This window comes from Arctopsyche grandis, chromosome 8 (assembly GCF_051622035.1).
Source record: "Arctopsyche grandis isolate Sample6627 chromosome 8, ASM5162203v2, whole genome shotgun sequence".
NCBI lineage: Eukaryota > Metazoa > Arthropoda > Insecta > Trichoptera > Hydropsychidae > Arctopsyche > Arctopsyche grandis.
The window spans coordinates 1,352,004-1,373,645 of record NC_135362.1 but is presented as its reverse complement, the minus strand read 5'-3'; the positions used below and the strand labels follow the sequence as shown (position 1 = coordinate 1,373,645).

The 21,642-nt window shown below is 34.4% G+C and overlaps 1 protein-coding gene across 1 annotated transcript in view; it reads left to right on the top strand.

The window, feature by feature from the left end:
• Window positions 1-21,642, top strand: part of fng (Fringe glycosyltransferase) — a 131,233-nt gene that overhangs the window by 100,678 nt on the left and 8,913 nt on the right. Inside the window, exons 4-5 of the mRNA XM_077435844.1 lie at window positions 1,801-1,948; window positions 6,639-6,724. Of these exons, the coding sequence (XP_077291970.1) occupies window positions 1,801-1,948; window positions 6,639-6,724 (234 nt within the window). The remainder of the gene's footprint in view (window positions 1-1,800; window positions 1,949-6,638; window positions 6,725-21,642) is intronic.

The window sequence follows — 21,642 nt, the reverse complement described above, 5'->3', positions numbered from 1 at the left end:
TTCATATTTTCTCAAACGTTTTCTCATACGAAATTGAAAAAAGAAAATTTTTTCCTTAGTTTGTTATATATTCAAGAGGAAGTGTAAAGGGTTGACAATAAACACGAACATAAAATAATCGAATCGTTGTCTAAAAACGCGTAGCTATTAAGTGGTTTAAAAGTCATGTAAAAGTCTCATCTCATACAAGCTTTTATACTTTCTCATACGTTTTTATTTCACTGATAGACTATTTCTAAAATTGATCTGTTTATTGCAGCAATGAAACACCGGGTTGTTTTAAAAATATGTAAGAAATGTAAAATATGTAAACCTCATCAGAAAACTTCGTACCGTGTGGTAGTTAGTATGCCAAACAAAAATTTTTACATTATATAAAAATTTATGTACATATAAAATATTCATAGTAGAATTTAAATTTGGATGAAATCCTCGTTAGACTGGAAATTACGATTCAGCGCTCGCACCACGAAAATACGAATAAGATTCGAAACTGAAATTTTCGCGGTTAATTTCAAGCTCGCATATATTGTATTGGGCTTTTTATCGAAGAGACGACGAGTGACCTTTGCTTGAAAGGCGGGTCATAAAATCCCTCACATCCAGATGAATAATGGAACAGGGAGACGGCGACAAAAACCAGTCTGTCGGAACTGGAATCGAATCTGAACCAGTTCGATATGTTTTTGTGAAACGATCGCAGAAACCACTGCCCTCTCTCTGCCCATAACTCAAAACTTTGACCCACTATCGTTTAAATGGAATCACGTACGCTTCCATTATTATATTATACAATAGCATACTAACGACAAAGTCAAAACTTAAACAATAAAAATATCTTCTAACAAACATTGCATATATGTATGACCACACTGACTATGTACATACATATTCATACGTATTCATATGCCATGTTCAGATCTGAAAATCCCCTTTGGAGAAAGTCTGAAATGGCAATCGGTAATTAAATAACGTTCAGCGAAATGCAAGGCGATGCGGGGTATGTCCTCAATATATCCAATATTTAATCGCCATAGTTCTTTATCAACTCAAAATAAAATAAAATTATATCGCGCGCTCATATTACCACTATTAACATATGCTTCGCCTGTATGGAATAATGCCTCGAATACTAACCTTTCCAAGCTCCAAATAATATAAAATAAATCCCTATAAATAATTTATAACACACCCATATATACTAACTTGAAAAAACTGCATGCCATATATAATATTCCGTTAGTTACAGACATTACTAACAAACTAACCAGTAGAATCACTAATAACCATACTAACACATTTGTGAAGAGTCTCGATGATTACAACAAAATGTCTATACCCTTCAGGTTTATATAAACACAGATTACCTAAACACTATCTGCTTTAGATCGTCAACTTTAGATAGTATTTAGTTAATATTATGTATTAGATGTATTATGAGCATTTATAAGAATTGTAAATTGGTTTTTGATCTATTTTTCCTATTATGCTGTACATTATCATTAGAAAAATGTAATACTATGATCACTAACAAAATTAAATTAAAATTGTAAAATAGAAAATGATCAGTAGATCAATAGCTATTAAAATAGATATAAGATGTATTGTTTAACATAATTTCGTAATAATAAAAAAAGCATTTAAAAATCAAAATCAAAGCATTCTTAGTGTTAATTTTCAACGTCGATGACCTGCATATCCTGTCGGTTACACCTGCGGCTTCCCAATCGGATTAAAGCCCACACAACTAAGCCTCAAGTGGATTCCGATCAAAATTTGACTCAAGTTTTATTGTTTCAGGTGGTTCTGCCATTTCGACGACGACAACTACGTCAACGTTCCTCGGCTGGTTCGTCTGCTGCAAGATTACAATCCTCAACGCGATTGGTACTTGGGAAAGCCGTCGATCCAAGCCCCGCTCCAGATCATCAACAGGGATAATACCAAGGTATTTAAATGACATTACGAAAAAAATTAAGTACTCGACGTCATTCATTCGAGATCATTGTTTCTGAAGATCCGCCGGGGTGATATGTCACTCTGGTTTCTTGTTCTTCTCCTCGGTGTTTGCGTTTTAAATGACTGAGCGTAAGTGGAAACCGAATCACGACTGACACTCCATTAACTTTTTGAAAGTGAAGTTTGACTTCGATAAGAATCTCGTGCACGTCTTCAATCATATACATACATATATATTGTATATTGTACGTGCGCTGATTTCGATTACAATGAGTGCGTGTTTGAGAGAATTCCATTTGAACTTTTCTATGTATCATTTAGGTAAATGGGCGTTTTGGTAAAACGAAATATTGATATTGAAATTCAAAGTTAATCTATGTATGTCTATGTAGTATTTTCATCTCGCAATGGCTATTTACAACATTAATGTCGCGTATTTATTTCCTGTACATTAACTTGTCCAACTGAATGTCCTGTATTGAATTGGTCAGCACTTTTCAGCAGATATTAAATTAAATTAACAAGAAATACCATAAACAGTTGAATCAATTATCATAATAAAGGCTTATTATTGGCTTATTATAATAAAGGCTTATTAAGTTTATTTTGACAGTTGATTCTTAATTTAACATATGTAGCTCTATTGTGCATAATGAAATCATTCAAGTAGAAGATTACTGCGCGAGTGATTTTCTAATTTATATTATTGGACCATTTGATGAATCAAATATACATAAGTACTCACCCCCCAAATTGATGAATTAACTGTCCGAATTCGTATGTATATACATTTATGTAGCTATTGACCATTTACATAATTTAAAAGTAACTGAGCAACTGTTGATACGTGTCATAATAAAAAAAATATTTTCTTAAAGAAAAAGTACGCATAGTTGAATACTAAATCTATTGGTTCTAAATTGAAAACTGTAGATTTACACAAATATTCACCTTTACCTGTATATTTATAAAAACTAATATTTCTTCCTTTGATGTACCGGGTTTTGTCGATTTTCCTTTTCATGCATTAAAATTTCTAATGGAATGGGTCTTCTTAACTTTGGTTAAATTAATTTAAGGGATTAAATTACTTTTTTTAAATGAGTAAATTTTGATATTTTTCATCCTGTATATTTAAGAAATGCAAATAAAAATATGTGCGAGTAGGATACAGAATGCAAACATGCCCACAGGTCAAAATTTTAAGGCATAGCAAAGCTCGATTTTTCCAATATTTATTTATTGCAGCATTTTATTATAGGAATTGGCGAACCTCAAGATACTGAATAAATTGCTATTTGCAAGAGAGATTGGAATTTTTTTTACATGTAATAGAAATTATAAATTTTATAACCTAATATTTTTTGAATATTTTTATCTGAACCGGAAGTAGTACTGTTACTTGAGAGAATCGAGGTTTATGTTTTTCTCAGAAACCTTTTGGTTTGTTGAACTGAAATTTAATATCTAAAAGTTTAAGCTTAATACCAAGTTATGTATAAAATTTGGTAAGCATCCGTCAACCGGAAGTGGCAATTTACTCTTGTTCGATTTTTCTTCCACTATTTTTTTTAACCCCTTAAACATGTGTGCTCTTCACGAAAAAATTTAAGTTTAATTCTTGTATCAATGTCACGAAAACAAAAAAAAAACACTAAATTTAATAAACCGGAAGTGGGATTTTTTCCTCTTAGAAAGATCAAAAATGTTGTGGCCACTATTCTGTCCACACACCTGAACGTATCTAGCCGAAAATTTATATTTATATTATTTATGTATGTACTAACTTAGATCTGATAAGGTTTTGGACAGAATTCGTAAACCGGGAGTAATATTTTTTTTAATCAATATTTTATTATTTTATTTTGACCTTTATTTTAATAATTTTGAAATTATTTTAATCTTCTTGATATTTATTGTGTATAATCCTGATAGTGATTTTAAATAATAAAAAAAAAATTGAACCAAATCTGATAACCGGAAGTAGAACTTTTGTCTTGTGCAAGTTTCCATACATTTGCGCTCAATTTGTATAGAAAATGCTGCCATAGCTATTAGTATTTCATAAGGTGACACGACAACTCGTTCACAGATTTTCCGTAAACCGATGATGCGCTCCAGGCATTACGTATACGGCCATCTCTTTCTCACCCCGTCTGTTCACCATGATCTCGTTTACTCTGCCTTTACGTATGCAGCCATCTCTTTCACAGACCATTTTTTCACCGATAACAGTCGGTCTGTGAAAGAGATGGCTGCATACGTAATGGCATAGTAAACAAGATCATGGTGAACAGACGGAGTGAGAAAGAGATGGCCGTATACGTAATGCCTGGAGCGCATCATCGGTTTACGGAAAATCTGTGAACGAGTTGTCAGGTAACCATTTCATAATACTGCCGGTATGTGTGAATGTGTCTGAACGGTTCAATATCGAATTTTGTTTTCTGACCTTCTTATATTCCTCAAATACATAGATAAAGTCATGGTTTGGTCACATCCAAATTTTTTTATCTAATTGTTGATAAGGTTCTACATAAAATCGGTCTACCCTACCCATTACTATCACAATGCAGCAAGTTTGCATTTGCTCGTTGATGCATATAATTCTATTGTATGTAGTATGTATTTACATTATGAAAATATGATTATCGAACAAAATGAACGATATATGTATATCACATGGTCCAAAAATAGGGCAAAACTAATTACATGTTGTGAACTATGTGTAGGGGTTAGTCACATCTGAATTTTTCGAGATATTTTTCAGGATTGTCACCGTATATTTAAATCGCCACGACTCCTATAAAATGTCGACCGTTTCCGCATAGCATTACATTTACACGAAGATGGTTCTTTTAGGTCGTAAAGTTGTCATCAAGATAGCGTAACGTAAAGGCACGTTTAGGAAGAGGTCACCGGTCATCCGTATATCGAGCAATCGTTATCTAATCTAAACGATCCACCATCATCTCGATAGCAGACCCAACTACATATAATACAAACATACAAGTAGCTCGCATACTTTCTTCATGCATGCATACATTCGAGTTGTGCTCGTGCAGTCGCAATGTCCTCTCCCGATTAGCATCTCCCTAGTCTCTCTAGAGGGAAGGAGTCTTTCTCTGCGCCCAGCTCCATTAATATGTATAAAATGTTTCGATTTTGATATTATTCGCGGTCGGGCAGCATCTAGATTAGTCTTGGGTAAGTCACGACTCTGGAATTCGCTGCCCCTCAGCGAATTTAGCTCGATCAAATTGCCAGATTGCTTCACTCACCTTCGCAGTGTGCACTTAAATCGGTGATAAATTGACTGCACTTCTGTACAGGGTGGCTCGACAGCGTTTCGAGGTCACTGCTTCACTTTTATCGCAGAAAATGCGAGGAACGCCTGATAAATTACACCAGTTTCTCGCGTTGAATGTAGTTCGAAAGTCCGCCATTTTGTTTATGACTTTGACGTGCGCTCACTACTTCGCAATCGTCAATCTTCAAATCGATAAATTACCATTAAACGTTTTTGTTCGAGTCCTATGAGACAGACTGATGGTCGATAATGCCTGTCTAGACTACAAAAAAATATATAATTTATGTTTTATGTACATATATTCATACATATAGTTGTCCTCACTTTGCCGAAAAGTAATAAAACAATTTCAAATAAGTCTTTATGTAAAATTTTAAATATAAATTGTATTATTTTTATAAACGAGTGTATGGAAAGACACGCTCGATAATACTGCTAACTTTTTACTATCAGTAAATGTAGAAAATTTGAAGTTGCATTGAACACGTTTTTATACGTAACTAGTGTTGTGCCCTTTGATTTCAACGGGTGGTTTCTGAAAGGAATTAATAAACGAATTAAAATAAATTTATGTGTTTTATATTAATATGTATAATGAAAGGTAATTTATAGGGGCGCGCGCGCACGTATTAATAGAAAAAGTTGAGTGCGCGCATTACACGCTCATCAATTCAACCCGTTCACCCGTTCGAAATGATGAATGAACGTGTGTGTGTCTTCGTGGATGCGTGTATGTGTGTACGCTCCTGCGCAGCGCATCTAACACTGACGTCACGCGTCAAAATTACCAATTTGAGCATATATGTCTCCGTAAATATTAATCAATATGTATTCATGTACTTTGCATAATACTTATAATATTTGTATCAAATGTATAATGTTTCTTAGTTTAAATTAAAGCGTATCAAAACGTTAGAGCCCAAGCGGAAGTTATCAAACTTTTCCAAACAACCGATAGGTGTCGCCACTATGACTTACTTCGCTCGCTAAAATAGTTAAAACGTAAAAAAATATATAAGACCATTTTATGTTTTGAATAGCTTTTGAACGACCTATAAAACCTCTTTTCAGATTGTTTTCTTTTCCATTCGTTTATTTCCATATGCCAACACGTCCATCCAACCGTTCAAACAATGTCGCAAAGATTGCGTTTGCATATTCAGTGCCACCTTTCACCTTATCTTATATTATACTATACATCACTTGTTTTTCATCTGAAAGATTATTTGATGGTTCGAAAATGGACCGCTTCAGATAGGTCAAAACGTATATGTGTATGTACATATACACCAGAATTTGAATAAACCTATGCACGAAAGATCCATACTATACATTATTTGATTCTAATTTTTTTTATTTGTTATTACAGCAAAAGATAGCATTCTGGTTTGCAACGGGAGGTGCTGGATTCTGTCTAAGTCGAGCTCTAGCTTCAAAAATGATTCCAGTCGCCAGGTGAGTTCATTTTCATCCCACTAAATCATTATCAAGGATCGATACTGAATACAGTGATCGGTTAAAACCGCACACTGATAACCTTGCGAATAGATGCAATACAAAAAACACATTTTCCATGTGTTAATATATTTTTATTTCGTGTTTAATTGTTATGGAACCCAAAAATTGAGCACGATTAAAAATAGAGTTCAAAATTTCTCACGAGAATTTTACGAAAACATTAATTAATTATAATCATGTAAAAATGTATGTAACGGTGCGCTATTGACTCGTTAGTAAAGTAACCGTTTCGTTATATTAACGATGCTCGAAATTAGAAGGGGGAAAAATGCTGTCGTTTAGGGGGTTGAAAGGCTGTGCTTTTCGTCCCCGTTATTGAATTATTAAAAGCCCCAAATGGCGTTATACAGGGGTGACTTGACTCCCCCTCGAAAGCTTAACGAAGCTCAAATTACTTTTTGTCCAAATAATTAGGTCGCATCTTTCCCAAACGTTGCGGCTTTACAAACTTCGATACGAAATACGTAATAATTAATTAGAACGAACGTACATACTTGTATTATATGCATGTATATATGCGTTTAAAACATCAACGAGATAAGTGTGAGTTATCGCGATTAATAATGCTCGAAATAGGAGCGCGAAACGACATGATTGCCAGCTATTTTATTTATATTTATTGCCTTTTTTCGAAAGCGACATGATTTATAATACAACCCTCGTCGGCGATATTAATTTCGCAACTGTAAATCACTTGATTACGCTTACATTTTGTATTAGTTTTCGACTACTCGATTCATAGTGAACTTTTCACGAATTTAAGTACCTCTCACCTTAGAAAACGCTGTCAGACAAGGTGACACTATCTCTCCTGAGGACAAATCTGGAATGAGCTGATATAGACAGGCATATCTGAATTGTGGAAGCCATTTTGTTTGACTGTGAAGTCATAATGGCGGTCTCTTTCAGACTTATTCAAATGAATATCTCAAAATTTATGCCTTGTAAGTGTCGAGAATTGAATGTTGAAATGTTGCAATATATTTATATATCAAATATATCATATCCAGTGCCGGTTTTAGGGGGGGGCTTGGTCGGGCGTTAGGGCAAATAAGTTAGGGCGCCGCTCGATGCGTCAAAAGTGCTTTAAAATTTAAAATTAGAGCGCCAAAAGCCATACAAAAAACTTAAAATAAAGGCGATTTTTTTTCTAAAAGTGCTTAGAAAAAATTGCCCGAGGGCGCCATTGGGTGTAAGGCCGACACTGATCAAATCTACATATTATAAATAAAATTTAATGTCTGTCTCGTATAGGATCCTAAACTACTCAACCGATTACGATGAAACTTTCAGGATTTGTTGTATGCATATCCGGGAAGGTTACTGTGAAAAAAAACGGGAAAAACGTCTTAACACACCTTAAGCGCGCGAATTTTTTTGCAGCGACTAGCGGTAGCGAGCAAAAACACAAGCCTGCGCGAAAGAATACAATAGATTATAAAAATCGCTCAACATTCAAACTTATACAAAAAAAATCGAAGTAGTAACATCTATGTTTCTCCATATACTGAAATATTGGAATAAACATAGTACTACGTATCCCGCCTTCCGCGATGAACCAATGTTTGTGACTCGAAAGTTGGAAGCGCCATTGTGTATTCAAGGAGATGTGTTCGTTGGTAACCACGTTACCAGTTGGTTTATGACGACACGGCTTTGAAGAGACGTTAGTTGAGCTCCAATCATCACTTGAAATGGGAACGGGAATTGCATGCGTTATTGTGGCATTGCCAACGCATGCCGGGTTCAGCTAGTGCATAGTATACAATGTAATCAATCGACAATTATAATTAAATGAAAATACACCGAAACATCAGTGACGACCCTTTGTAAGTATTATACATCAATGATATGTCGATATATGTATATTTAAGGTGTAAAACGTTGGCTGTCGATGGTCGTGGGCGTTTCAGATTACCGGAAGGTGTGCAGTGGGCGTTGCATTTGAACGAGATGCATCTCGGTGCATCTCGCACGGCAGGTGTCTGCCGGTCTAATTAACACCTGCGCCCTTCAGTCTTTGAAAAATATGCTTAAATTACGCTTTTTGTGATGTTAATTTTTTTGTTTAATCTTAAGTGTGTTTGCACGAGAGCCCGCCGTCTCTTTGGTGGTTTATAATTGCAAAAACAAGGTCGGAGGATTATGTCGTGTGGGACCTGGGGGCTATTTTGAATAGCTGGAGTCTCCCTAATCCCCTATCTCAAAAGCACAGAGGGTTGCGAATATTTTTTAAAGTCTAAAATTGGTTTTGATATTTTAAATAAAGGGATAATTTCGCTCGCGCAAGCCTTTGTGTATACTGCCTTTGTTGATGTTTTTAGATTTTGTATTAAAAGCATCTCATTAAGGACTTAAGATATTGAGCTATTTTTTAATTAAGTGTGTCAAACTTTTATTACCTTTTTTCCGAAAATATTTGCCCAATTTTACAAGCGCAAAGTAATTCCAAAATTACTATTAAAATCTGAAAAAATTCACTTACTTTATTTTATTTATTTAAAAAGGCTCACCAACAATGTACATACATTACACAATATATTCTTTACATATTTATGATTCTGGTATATATGTACATCACTTGGTACCTATACTTGGTGTGCACAGCATTATTTAAGTATATTACAAATTATTTTTAAATGTTAAACAATTAATCTAGAATACAGTAGAACAATTAAGACAACAATAATAATAATAATAACAATTTCTTCCTAAACATCATAATGGAATCATTAAAAATATCTACATATATTACATCTTTCAGAGTTTATTTCATTATAGGTTCTACATAATCTTGCAATAGGTGCATTTAATCCGAGATTAGTATTACAGACAGGGATATGGAAGGTTTTAGTTAAGGGGAATCTAGGGTATCTAAAGGGTATGGAAAGCGATATATGATTTAGGATGTCAGTACTATCAATATCGTTATTAATTGCTTTGTGGAGGAACGTTAAATCAAGCAAGGTACGGCGCAATTTAAGGGACTGCATTTTAAAAAATTTTAAACGTTGGTCATAGGGACATCTATGTGATATTTCAGGAGAAGTAAATGCTAAGTGTTTCGTAAACGAGCGTTGAATTGATTCAATGCGCTGTGAATGACGGCTATAGAATGGGTTCCAAACTACTTGAAGCATTGAATAGTACAATTTTTGTTTCAACTGAGTGAAATTCGGTAGTATTACGTTTAAGAAAACCCAGCATTTGAAGGGATTTCCCAATAACATGATCCATGTGAGAAACAAAGGAAAGTCGCTGATCAATTAGGATCCCAAGGTCGCAGACTTCTTGCACTTCCTGTAGAAGTGCACCATTAATTGAATAGTCACATTGTAAGGGTTTCTTTTTACGGGTAAATTTTATATGATAACATTTGGTGATATTTAAACTCATATTGTTTGATTCGCACCACGACCAGACTCTATTGAAATCTGATTGCAATTGTTTACTTGATGTAGTCGAAGCGGTGATATATAGCTTTAGATCGTCTGCAAAGAGTGCAAACTTGGAGTGTTTGATAACCAAACTGATATCATTGATAAAAAGTAAGATTAGAATGGGAGCAAGATGGGATCCTTGCGGTACACCATACTTACATACATACATACAGTGAAAATTGTAACATAGAGATCCGATTTAGAGATTAAGAGAATAAAAACTTTGTTCTAGCGGTTTTAGCTATTTGTCTCATATCGAGGTATTTGTTGTGAGTATTTGTAAAAAATTCAAAGTCCATATATAGTATTTATGATGTGAAATGGTATCGATTGTGAAATTTCCAGTGTCGGTAGCCGTAGCTCGTAATCGGCGATTAATTACGCTTTTTTCGCAGTAGCACTGTTTGTTTGTTTGTAGGACTTGGTTTGTTTGCACACGTTGTTTTTTGCAGGCTACTCGAGTCGGACGAGGGTTAAACCCTCAAAATTACTCGGGTCGAGTGGACATTTTGAATATGTTTACAATTTCCCGTACGAGCGCGCTTTTAACCCGCGTTTTCGTGGGATTAGCACTTTTGCACGTACATATGTACATTACTTTTTGTATGCTGTCTACATACAATACATATATTACATTATATGTACGTATGTATATACAGGGCCACTCCTGCAGATGTATTTTTATCTCGCGAAATCGAATCTGCGAAAGTCTGTCGGCTCGTTTGTGTCGGATTTTCCTTTTAATTCGGCTCTCGGGGATTTTAATTTGGACGCATTCCTCTTCGTGCGGATTTTCTTTTCCACCCCACTAATGAGGCCAAATTTTTGGGACGTCTTCGTCGCAGAGAAACAAAAGCATATCTTCAAAACCTTGCAACGTTTTACAAGTAGATAAAGGGTTCGTTTCCTTTCATTCGTTCTCTTTCCTATACAAGTGTGTTTCTTGAAATTTCTATAATAGGCTCCTTAATGTATTCGATTAGGATCTGGAAGTCGTTACTGTTGAATTGAGATAGTGGACGTAGAAGAAAGGTACGATAACTTTTAATTTTTAATTTATTAACTTGTAAATGTACATACGTACGGTTTTCGGAGGCATGAGAATTAATTATGTAAAATTGTGCAACTTCAGTAAGAGCTTATGATGATCAATATTGCATAAACAGATTGAAAAATGTTCGATAGAACCTTTCAAAATGTGATGGATATGGCATAAATAAAAGTAGGTACATATTGGTATTTAAAGCGTTGATTCATGTAAACATGTACAAACATATAGGTATATACAACATCCATATTATATGTGACTATTCCTTTTCACTTTAAAACAAGCATATAAATATGTTTACTCCTTGTTGATTTCTAATGTGTTAATTTAATCAATTTGAATTTGAATCAAGTACTAAAATCTATGTACGAGAATCTTGGAAGATACTGCATCATAATAATAAAATATATGTATAAAAACGGACGCGATGTGTGTATGTGGCGGATGCGTGGACAAGAATGGAGATTTAAAAAAAAACCTGCTCCGAATTTCAAAAACTGATTCCTAATTCCTGTTTCAGTTCCGATTCCCGATTCCTGTTTCCGTTTCGATTCCCGATTCCTGTTTCAATTCCTATTCCTGACCCCTATTTCAGTTCCGATTTCCGATTCCCGATCCCTGTTTCAGTTCCGATCCCCGATTCTCGATTCCTGTTTCAATTCCGATTTCGATTAATTATTATTATACGTATTGTTTCTGAAACCACCCGTTGAAATTTCAACGGTCACAACACCAGTAATTCATATTTATGATCAAAATGATCGAAAACAGAATTCTGTGACATGTTATCCAGTTTGGAATTCGAATGTAAGAAGATAAGAGTTCAGTTTGACTGTTAGAACGTCCTAGTATTCTATTTTTCTTTATGTAACAACCCACTTGCATCTCGTGGGTGCGGATACTAAAGCTGTGAACATATCTCAAAGTGTCGCTCTACTAAGTTTTGGGTTGTAGGGAGACGACTTGCTAGGAACGTGAACTTATCCCAACATTATTTTCAAGGAAGTAGAACGAGACAATTCTCAGGGTAATAAACCATTTTGGAAGACCCGTAAAAATGCCTTTTGTGGGCATTTAAAAAGACCCATTCGATAAACATCTGTAGGCCGTTATTACCGTGGAATCAACGTATTCCTCGTCACATTTATTAAATTTATCAACACGCCTTTATCTCCAAGATGCGACTAAACGGTGTTTGAAAAGCACCCACATTCAGTATGATCGTCGAGACAGTTCACAATGTACGTGTGGCTAATTGAGCCCCGGAGCGGTGATTTAGAGTCCGACGAAAGCAATCCGAAGAATCCAATAACGAGATGAATAGTATTTGGAAGTGGTGCAAGATTTCCACTGCAGATTAATGGAACGTCGCCGACATTCCTTGTGTCGTCGCCGCAAATATTTTAACGATATCTCCGAAACCACTATTGTCCCAAACTATCCTCTCCAGAGATGTTTATCTGCTCGCTTCTCGATAAACTTACAGTTTTACCTCTTTTGCCCCGATACCCTTGCGCTGCTTTGAAACTCGCCCGTCGACATTTTTGTCGATCCAATGTTTTCAAATGTGTCTCATTATCGCCCAAGTACAAATTTGCGTTCCATTACAAGTTACCTAGTCTAATAACAACCCATATCTCTCATCTCAAGGCATATGAGATCAGAAATCGTCTACGCTCACTTGTTGTACCAATTGTACAACTTTTCGATTGAATTATCGCCAGTAATTTTAGCTCGTATACTTTGACTTTCGTTGCGGTAGTTCATTGCAAGCCCTCCCTTATCACTCTCTCCTCATATTGCTACCCCTGCTCTTAGCTGAACCTCCTCCCTGCGTCTTGTTTTTACTATGTACGTAGTAACAATAGAATCCGTCAACCGTTTAACCTTGGTTAAATTAATTTAAGGGATTAAATTATCTTTTTTAAATGAGGAAATTTTGATATTTTTCATCCTGTATATTTAAGAAATGCAAATAAAAATATGTGCGAGCAGGATACAGAATGCAAACATGCCCACAGGTCAAAATTTGCAAGAGAGATTGAAATTTTTTTACATGTAATTAAAATTATAAATTTTATAACCTAATATTTTTTGAATATTTTTATCAGAACCGGAAGTAGTACTTTTACTGTAGAGAATCGAGGTTTATGTTTTTCTCAGAAACCTTTTGGTTTATTGAACTGAAATTTCATATCAAAAAGTTGAAGCTTAATACCAAGTTATGTAAAAAATTTGGTAAGCATCCGTCAAGCGAAAGTGGCAGTTTACTCTTGTTCAATTTTTCTTCCACTATTTTTTTCGTCCCCTTAAACATGTGTTCTCTTCACGAAAAAAATCAAGTATAGTTATTGTATCAATGTGATGAAAATAAAAATCAGTGGGATTTTTTCCTCTTAGAAAGGTCGAAAATGTTGGCCACGATTTTTTTCCACACCCCTGAACGTATCAAGCTGAAAATTTATATTTGTATTTTTTATGTACTAACTTAGAGCTGATAAGGTTTTAGCCAAAATTCGTAAACCGGAAGTAGTATTTTTTTTTTAAACAATATTTAATTATTTTATTTTGACCTTTTAAATTATTTTAATCTTCTTGATATTTATTGTTTATAATACTGATTTTAAGTAATAAAAAAATTTCGAACAAAATCCGACAGCCGGAAATAGAACTTTTATATTGTGTAAGTTTCTCTATATTTGCGCTCAATTTGTATCGAAATGCTTTCATAACCGGTACGTCTGAACGTGTACGTACAATGTTTAATTATCCAATTTTGTTTTGTGACCTTATTATATTCCACAAATACATGGATAAAGTCATGGGTTGGTTACATTCTAATTGTTTTTTTGCTGAAAGATCAAATATCAGCACTGAGTTTGTGCTTCAGTAAACGACCCGATTACTAATTATGTAGTTCATTCATAATAAACGAAAAGTTACATATCGTATTCGAAAAATTCGATCGTGAGTTTCGATACGATTTACATGGTTGCATCGATCGTTTCTTTTGTATGCTAGAGGTTAATTCTTTATTTTGGTAGATGATTATCCAGTTTTATAATCGGAATCGGCAGCGAATCGTGACCGATGATCGGCGCGGCGCGCGCGCGCACACAATAACTCTTATGCCGCGCGCTGCTTGTCGACCATTTCGATCTTTAATTGAAGCCATAGGTCATTATATTGAGATTTAATTGGTTTTTCATTGAATCCGATCCGGGAGATAAGGGCCGGCTTGACCATTGTGTGGCGGACGAACCCCCCGTCGCCTTTCATATCGACCAAACGATGACCTTTTCATATTTTAAATACGTATTTTTTCCAATAAAAATCTAGATGTGTCGAAACGTTTATCTCTCAATTTACAATAACGCTCCATCGGCGGGTCTTCTATTCTGTGCTTTTGAAACAATGCTCCTTTGAGTCCTTTTCAAAGACCGCCAATGTCCGACGAAAGCGTTGACTGTAATTAATTTCATCGCTGGACCATCGCGTTGCACAAAGGTGGACCTATTCTTCTTTTTTTATGTTGGCTCTTCTCTTCTAGATCTAACGGTTTCAATGTATGTATGTAGTTTTATTGCACGAACTGTGACTGGTCAGATTTATTGAATCGAACAAGATAACGTTCGGATTCAGTTTATGCAAATAATATTTACTTAATTTCATTTGAATGCCGAAAGAAATACGTTTGAGAAAAAAGAACCAGCACCCACTTTTCGTTACCACTTCTGTAACGGTATCGTGCCGGATCATGATCATTGATATTTACACTAAATTAATGTAACGTGGGAACATTGGAGAGAGTGTCCACTGTCTAAGTGCATTCGTGTGTGAACAATAGAAACCCCGGATTAGGCTAACGTTATAGCCAACGTGCTAAATAAATCATTTTTAGGAAAGTTTAATAGTCAACACAATTTTCCTGTAACCCACTTCACACTCTTTTTATTATTACTAAATTATGTTCACAATACATCTTATATATATTTTAATAGCTACTAATCTACTGGCCATTTTCTATTGCATCATTTTAATTTAATTTTGTTAGTTATCACATAGTATTATATTATTGTAATGTAAATGTACAGCATAATAGGAAAAAGAGCTTAAAAACATATTTACAATATTCTTATAAATGCTCATAATACATCTAATACATAATATTAATTAGATATTTATAATGAAAATGCCAAATGTAAAGGGAGGAAATGAAATAATATCATTTTATTTTAAAACTTACTATCCTTTATTCTTTACTAGTTATTTTACCCGATTTCGCTCAGTATTTGTAATATAAACAGCGTAAGCATGGCGAATCTAATAGTATATATTAATTTGTTTTTTTATTAAATTTATTTGAATCGAAAATAAGAATATTCAACCAATTGAATCGTCGTTATAGAAACTTTGACTTGCTTTCAATGTTCTGAACCAAAAATAATGTATTAGATATGTTTTTTTTATACATATTCCTGCAGTATCATTCCGAAAAATTATACTAACATTGATTTATTTTTGGTCATAAAAATTAATTATCCAGATTAGATGTAGTCAATGTACTAAATAAATCATTTTTATGAAAGTTTTAATAGTCAACACAATTTTCCCGAAACCCACTTCACACTCTATTTTACACCATATCACAACAATTATTCAATTATTTTTATTCATTTCATCAGATGCTTAAAATACATACATATGTAGTTTAGTTTATTTTTGGTATTTTAGAATTTCTTGTTTCGATAGATATTGTAACGTGGGAACATAAGAGTGAGTATCCACTGTCTAAATGCATTCATGGGTGAACAATAGAGACCCAGTATTATCCTAACAGGATTCAGTGTCCCCGAACAAAGAATACGCTGGGGCTCTCACAGAATTAGACCTACGTGCCTAAACAATAGACACACCAACGGATCGGGGATGCTATGTTGAGCAACTTATTCTTTATAAAGAGGTATACACGGTTGATCAATTATTCTGGAGTGAGTGGTGGTTACGTGTGGACTTCCTGAATCGTTGAATATATGCTGTGAAGCGATTTTTGCCTTTCATTTGGATCCTGAACCCACCCCTACGCAACATTAATATAAAAAAAAGTAGAAGAAGAATAAATCAAAAACCAACCTATTAGGATCACAGTTGAAATTAAATCCGAAATTTTATAATGAAATTCAATCAAGAGATTAGCTTGCCGGTTAATTTATTTATTTAAATTTGACCTTTATACTGTAGTATAATTATAGAGGTAACCAAGTATATAAATACATAATTTCAATAAATGTCGCAACGTCACACGGTGAGTGGAAAGTTGCAAAGTACGAAGTTTAACTTCGATTGTAATTATAACTTATTTAGTAAACTGTCAAACAGAACTGGATACCCTCGTTGGTTATCAAATATGTACATATACTATATAAGATACCCACTCGAATATCAGATATCATCCTCGCTCATTTTCATTGCGTCTTATGAAATGCTTAACTTAATTTTTTTTTTAAATGAAGAAAATGATATTTTAATACTTTCTAAAACTATATATGTAGATTTCAATGTGATATTTTAACTACATTAAAATAAACCTATTTTTCGCAGCTACCTCTAAGATATAAATACATATGTATGTAGATCCATAATTTATTGAATTCTAATCCTAACCAGTGAATGGGCTAACTGCCATTGTTGTTTTATTGTATGTAAGCATAACATATACATATAATAATTTGACGTTGATGTATGCAAATATCAATTAGTAAACGTTATTTCAGGCGTTCTGGCATTTTGATATACGAGATCAACTCCAATATTCATCATATATTAAAACAACCCTTTGTACTGTCTTCATGCTACGTTCCAGCAATGATTATTCGAAAGCGTGTTTATTTATTATCATCGTGTCACCAATTGATTGTTACCTCGCATTATTTGCAGCACAAACTTGGAGATTTTTCCGCGGAATCGAGGCCATAATTTAGAAAAGGGTCCATTCAGTGCGGAATCGAAGATCGAGACTGGGAAAGAGAGAATAAAATAAAACACAAAAATAAGCAAAGGATTCCCGTCCAATTAGCGAGAGAAACTCTGGCATATATACGTAGACATATGTACATATATTTATACATATATATAAAATACTCGTGCAATTCGAGTGACGAGCGAAAGTGGATGTGAAAAACTTCGACAAGATAAAAATGACGTCGAGGGGGAAAATAAATGTCGCTTTTGTATTTCGTCCGACGGGAAATCCATTAAATTCGAATTTATTTTGCAACTCGGCTCAAATCAAATTGTATAGTCGTCTGAGGGTTACTCGGCGTGGGCGTCACTCAATTTATTCATTTTAACTAATTAGTTTCGTTTTAATTTGGCATTTATGCGATGCGAACAATTTCGTTATGAACAAAAACGTACTTTTTTCTTATTAAAAAAATATGTACCTAGCTCTTCGTACGACAGTCGATGCTAAAACATCTCATCTTCTTGAAAAATAATACTTTTATTAAAATTTGCTTATTTTTTTTAGTGCAAAATTTTTTACGCCAACACATATCTAATAACGGATACACTTTCAATTTTATTTTTTTTTTATAATTTTATTTTTTTTATTTAAAGTTTGGACCATTTTAGCATTACAGGAATTCCTAATGCGCCACAATGGTCAAAAATACAACAAAAAAGAAACAAAATAATAACTAAAGAAATTAGACATGACAAAAACAAAACATCTATGTACATATACATATACACAAACAACACATTTAGCACAATCATAAAAATAATAGCGGATAATAATAATAATTACAAATTATAAAAAAAACAACAAAGAAGGAAATTTCTTATAAAAGAAAAAAGAGAAAGAAAAATAAATATAAACACAGACAAAATACATTTATTAAATCGTAAAAAACAATAGCAATTATTAATAATAGCCCCAGATCGTTAGTTGAATTGGTTCTTGATTGTCACACATGACAGGGATGGTTGTTACAAGTGGTGTCACGACAACTCGTTCACAGATTTTCCGTAAACCGATGATGCGCTCCAGGCATTACGTATACGGCCATCTCTTTCTCACACCGTTTGTTCACCATGATCTCGTTTACTCTGCCATTACGTATGCAGCCATCTCTTTCACAGACCATTTTTTCACCGATAACAGACGGTCTGTGAAAGAGATGGCTGCATACGTAATGGCAGAGTAAACGAGATCATGGTGAACAAACGGTGTGAGAAAGAGATGGCCGTATACGTAATGCCTGGAGCGCATCATCGGTTTACGGAAAATCTGTGAACGAGTTGTCAGGTAACCGTTACCTAAAGCGTGTGAGTCAAAATACAGAACGTTTAAAGAAGCTTTATTATTTAAAAAATAAACAAAATAATACAACATGGAAAAAGTAAGATTTTAATTGTAAAACATATGTATGTATGTATAACATATGTATGTATGTATGTAGTTATTCATTTTTTATTATTATCTTTATTTATTTTATCATTCATTTGTATCATTTATATGGACGATGGTTATTGCAATATTCTCCATATCGAGTGAATTCAATTTATACCGCTGAACGCATATTTTTCTGTGTTGTTAAGAGTTGTTTCTTACCTGGTGTGATGTTTTGCACATATATGTAGGTGTCACTTATATAGTGTGTTCATCATCACCTCAACTTTACATATATGAGCGCCATACACTGTGATTCATTTGAAAATATATTCACACTTACATACAGTCCCTGACCAGAATATTACGCCACCCCTCTCGAGATGCGTTTGGGTAAATTTGTCACGGTCGTAAATAACTCATTATGGGAACTTTTGGCCTCATTTTTTTTGTGATCTTATCCTTAAATGCAACTCTATTCACTAGTAAAAAATATCGGTGGGTTATCCCTCAAAAGGTCTTGAAAAACAAAAGAAAGATGTTTGAAATCGGTTTGCGTCTGAATTTTGTTCAATATTGATGTGCGTTTCCGTTAAAATCATTCATTATTTTGTGAAAAGCACTGTGTTTTTTTCTCTTTTACTGCAACTTTATCATATTTCTAAGGTAAGTTGGTATTTAATATCTCGAAATTTTACTTTGTTTTATGATTTAAATTGCTTGTAAAACTTTTATTGGATTTTTTTAGATGGGTAGAAAATCAGATCTTTCTAAAGAAAAAATTGCAAGCATTACATCATTATTAAATACAGGAAAGTTTTCTCAAAACAAAATCGCGACAATGGAGGGTGTTAGTAGGGCGTCTATTAGAAAAATAAAACAAAATCTGGAGACTGATTGCGACCACACACTCAATCGGCGAGCTAATAGTGGTACTAAAAAAAATTTGGCCCTCGTGTGGATCGAAAAATCGCCAGGCTTGTTTCCAAGAATCGATTTATTACAAAAAAAAATATTCAACAACAATTAAAGGACGAAAACGTGAAATATCCACGTCAACAATACGACGTCGTTTGGTCCAAGCGGGATTGAAAGTATCTTAAGTATCTAAAGATTGAACATCTATCTTTTGTTTTTGAAGACCTTTTGAGGGATAATCCACCGATATCTTTTGCTAATGAATAGAGTTGCATTTAAGGATAAGATCACAAAAAAAATGAGGTCAAAAGTTCCCATAATGAGTTATTTACGACCGTGACAAATTTACCCAAACGCATCTCGAGAGGGGTGGCGTAATATTCTGGTCAGGGACTGTATATATTTCGATGCGTCCAAGTAGGCATAGACTAAAATATTATATTAACATATGTAGTAATTTTATTCGTAAAATAGTATGTATGTATATACATATATACATGTAATATTTATAAAAAGTTATTATTAATGAGTGTGATAATCTCATCCATTAGCCGTTGAAGTTTAGATGGTAACACTTTCTCGAGACACACTGGTGTGTGAAGGATATGATTAGGTATAATTTTCCCTGTCATTAGCCGAGATCAATAATTAATTGAGTAATTTAGCGGTTGGCTCACTTTGTCAATATGTTAATGGCGGGAAGTGCGGGATTATCCCGGAAGTTGGTGTGCATAAAAGCCTTTGTGTGCGACACGTCCTAACGCCTAATCGAATTATGGTCTACTTTGAGGGAACGCACTATACATGGTCGCTTATCGCACATATTTGCCATTCCGTCCCTGAATTCATTATGGCGACCCACATTTACGGGTAAACACTGCCTAACGATTTAATATTGGATGACTGACACGGTTCAGAAAGCTCTCCCTCGTGTAGTCGATTGCAACATTTTAAGTTCAGGTGACAATCTGGTCTAGCTAGCTCTCTTTATCATTATTCCAAAAGAATCTTTCTTCAGCTCTCAAAGATTTCAATGTTCGCTCTATTTCCCTTTTGGGCCTTTTCTTTCAAAACTTCTTAATTTGACTGAAACCTCTCAGTATAAAGATCAGTAAATTTCCTTACATCTAAAATTTCCTAGGAACTCGAATCCACTTCTTAAACCCTTGCTCAGACACTCCCTTCTAGGATCTCGTACCCACTTCTTAGGCCATTGATCTAACAATATCCACTTCCTAGACCCTAGATCAGACACTTTACAGGATTTCGCATCCACTTCCTAGACCCTAGATTAGACACTCTCCTCTAGTATTGAAACCTCTCAATATAAAGATCAGTAAATTTCCTTGCATCTGAAATTTCGCATCCACTTCCTAGACCCTAGATTAGACACTCTCCTCTAGGATCTCGCATACACTTCTTTGACCATTAATCAAACAGTATCATCTAAGATCTGGCATCCATTTCCCAGACTCTTGTTCAAATACTCTACTCTACAATCGTAAATCAACTTCTTAGACCTTAGATCAGACACTCTCCAGGATCTCGCATCCACTTCTTTGACCACTAATCAAACAGTATCATCTAAGAACTGGCATCCATTTCCCAGACTCTTGTTCAAATACTCTACTCTACAATCGTAAATCAACTTCTTAGACCTTAGATCAGACACTCTCCAGGATCTCGCATCCACTTCTTTGACCACTAATCAAACAGTATCATCTAAGAACTGGCATCCATTTCCCAGACTCTTGTTCAAATACTCTACTCTACAATCGTACATCAACTTCTTAGACCCTAGATCAGACTCTCCAGGATCTCGCATCTACTTCCTAGACCATGAATAAAACAATATCCTCTGAGATCTGGCATCCACTTCCTAGACACTTATTCAAATACTCTTCTCTGCAATCATTCAGACACTTCCTAGACCCGTGATCAAACCACTCCCTTCTAAGATCTCACACCCAATTCCTAGACCCTAAATCAAACACTATATTTTGAGATGTAAATCTACACTACCTTACAAATCGTTTTCTTCTTACAAACTTTTTAT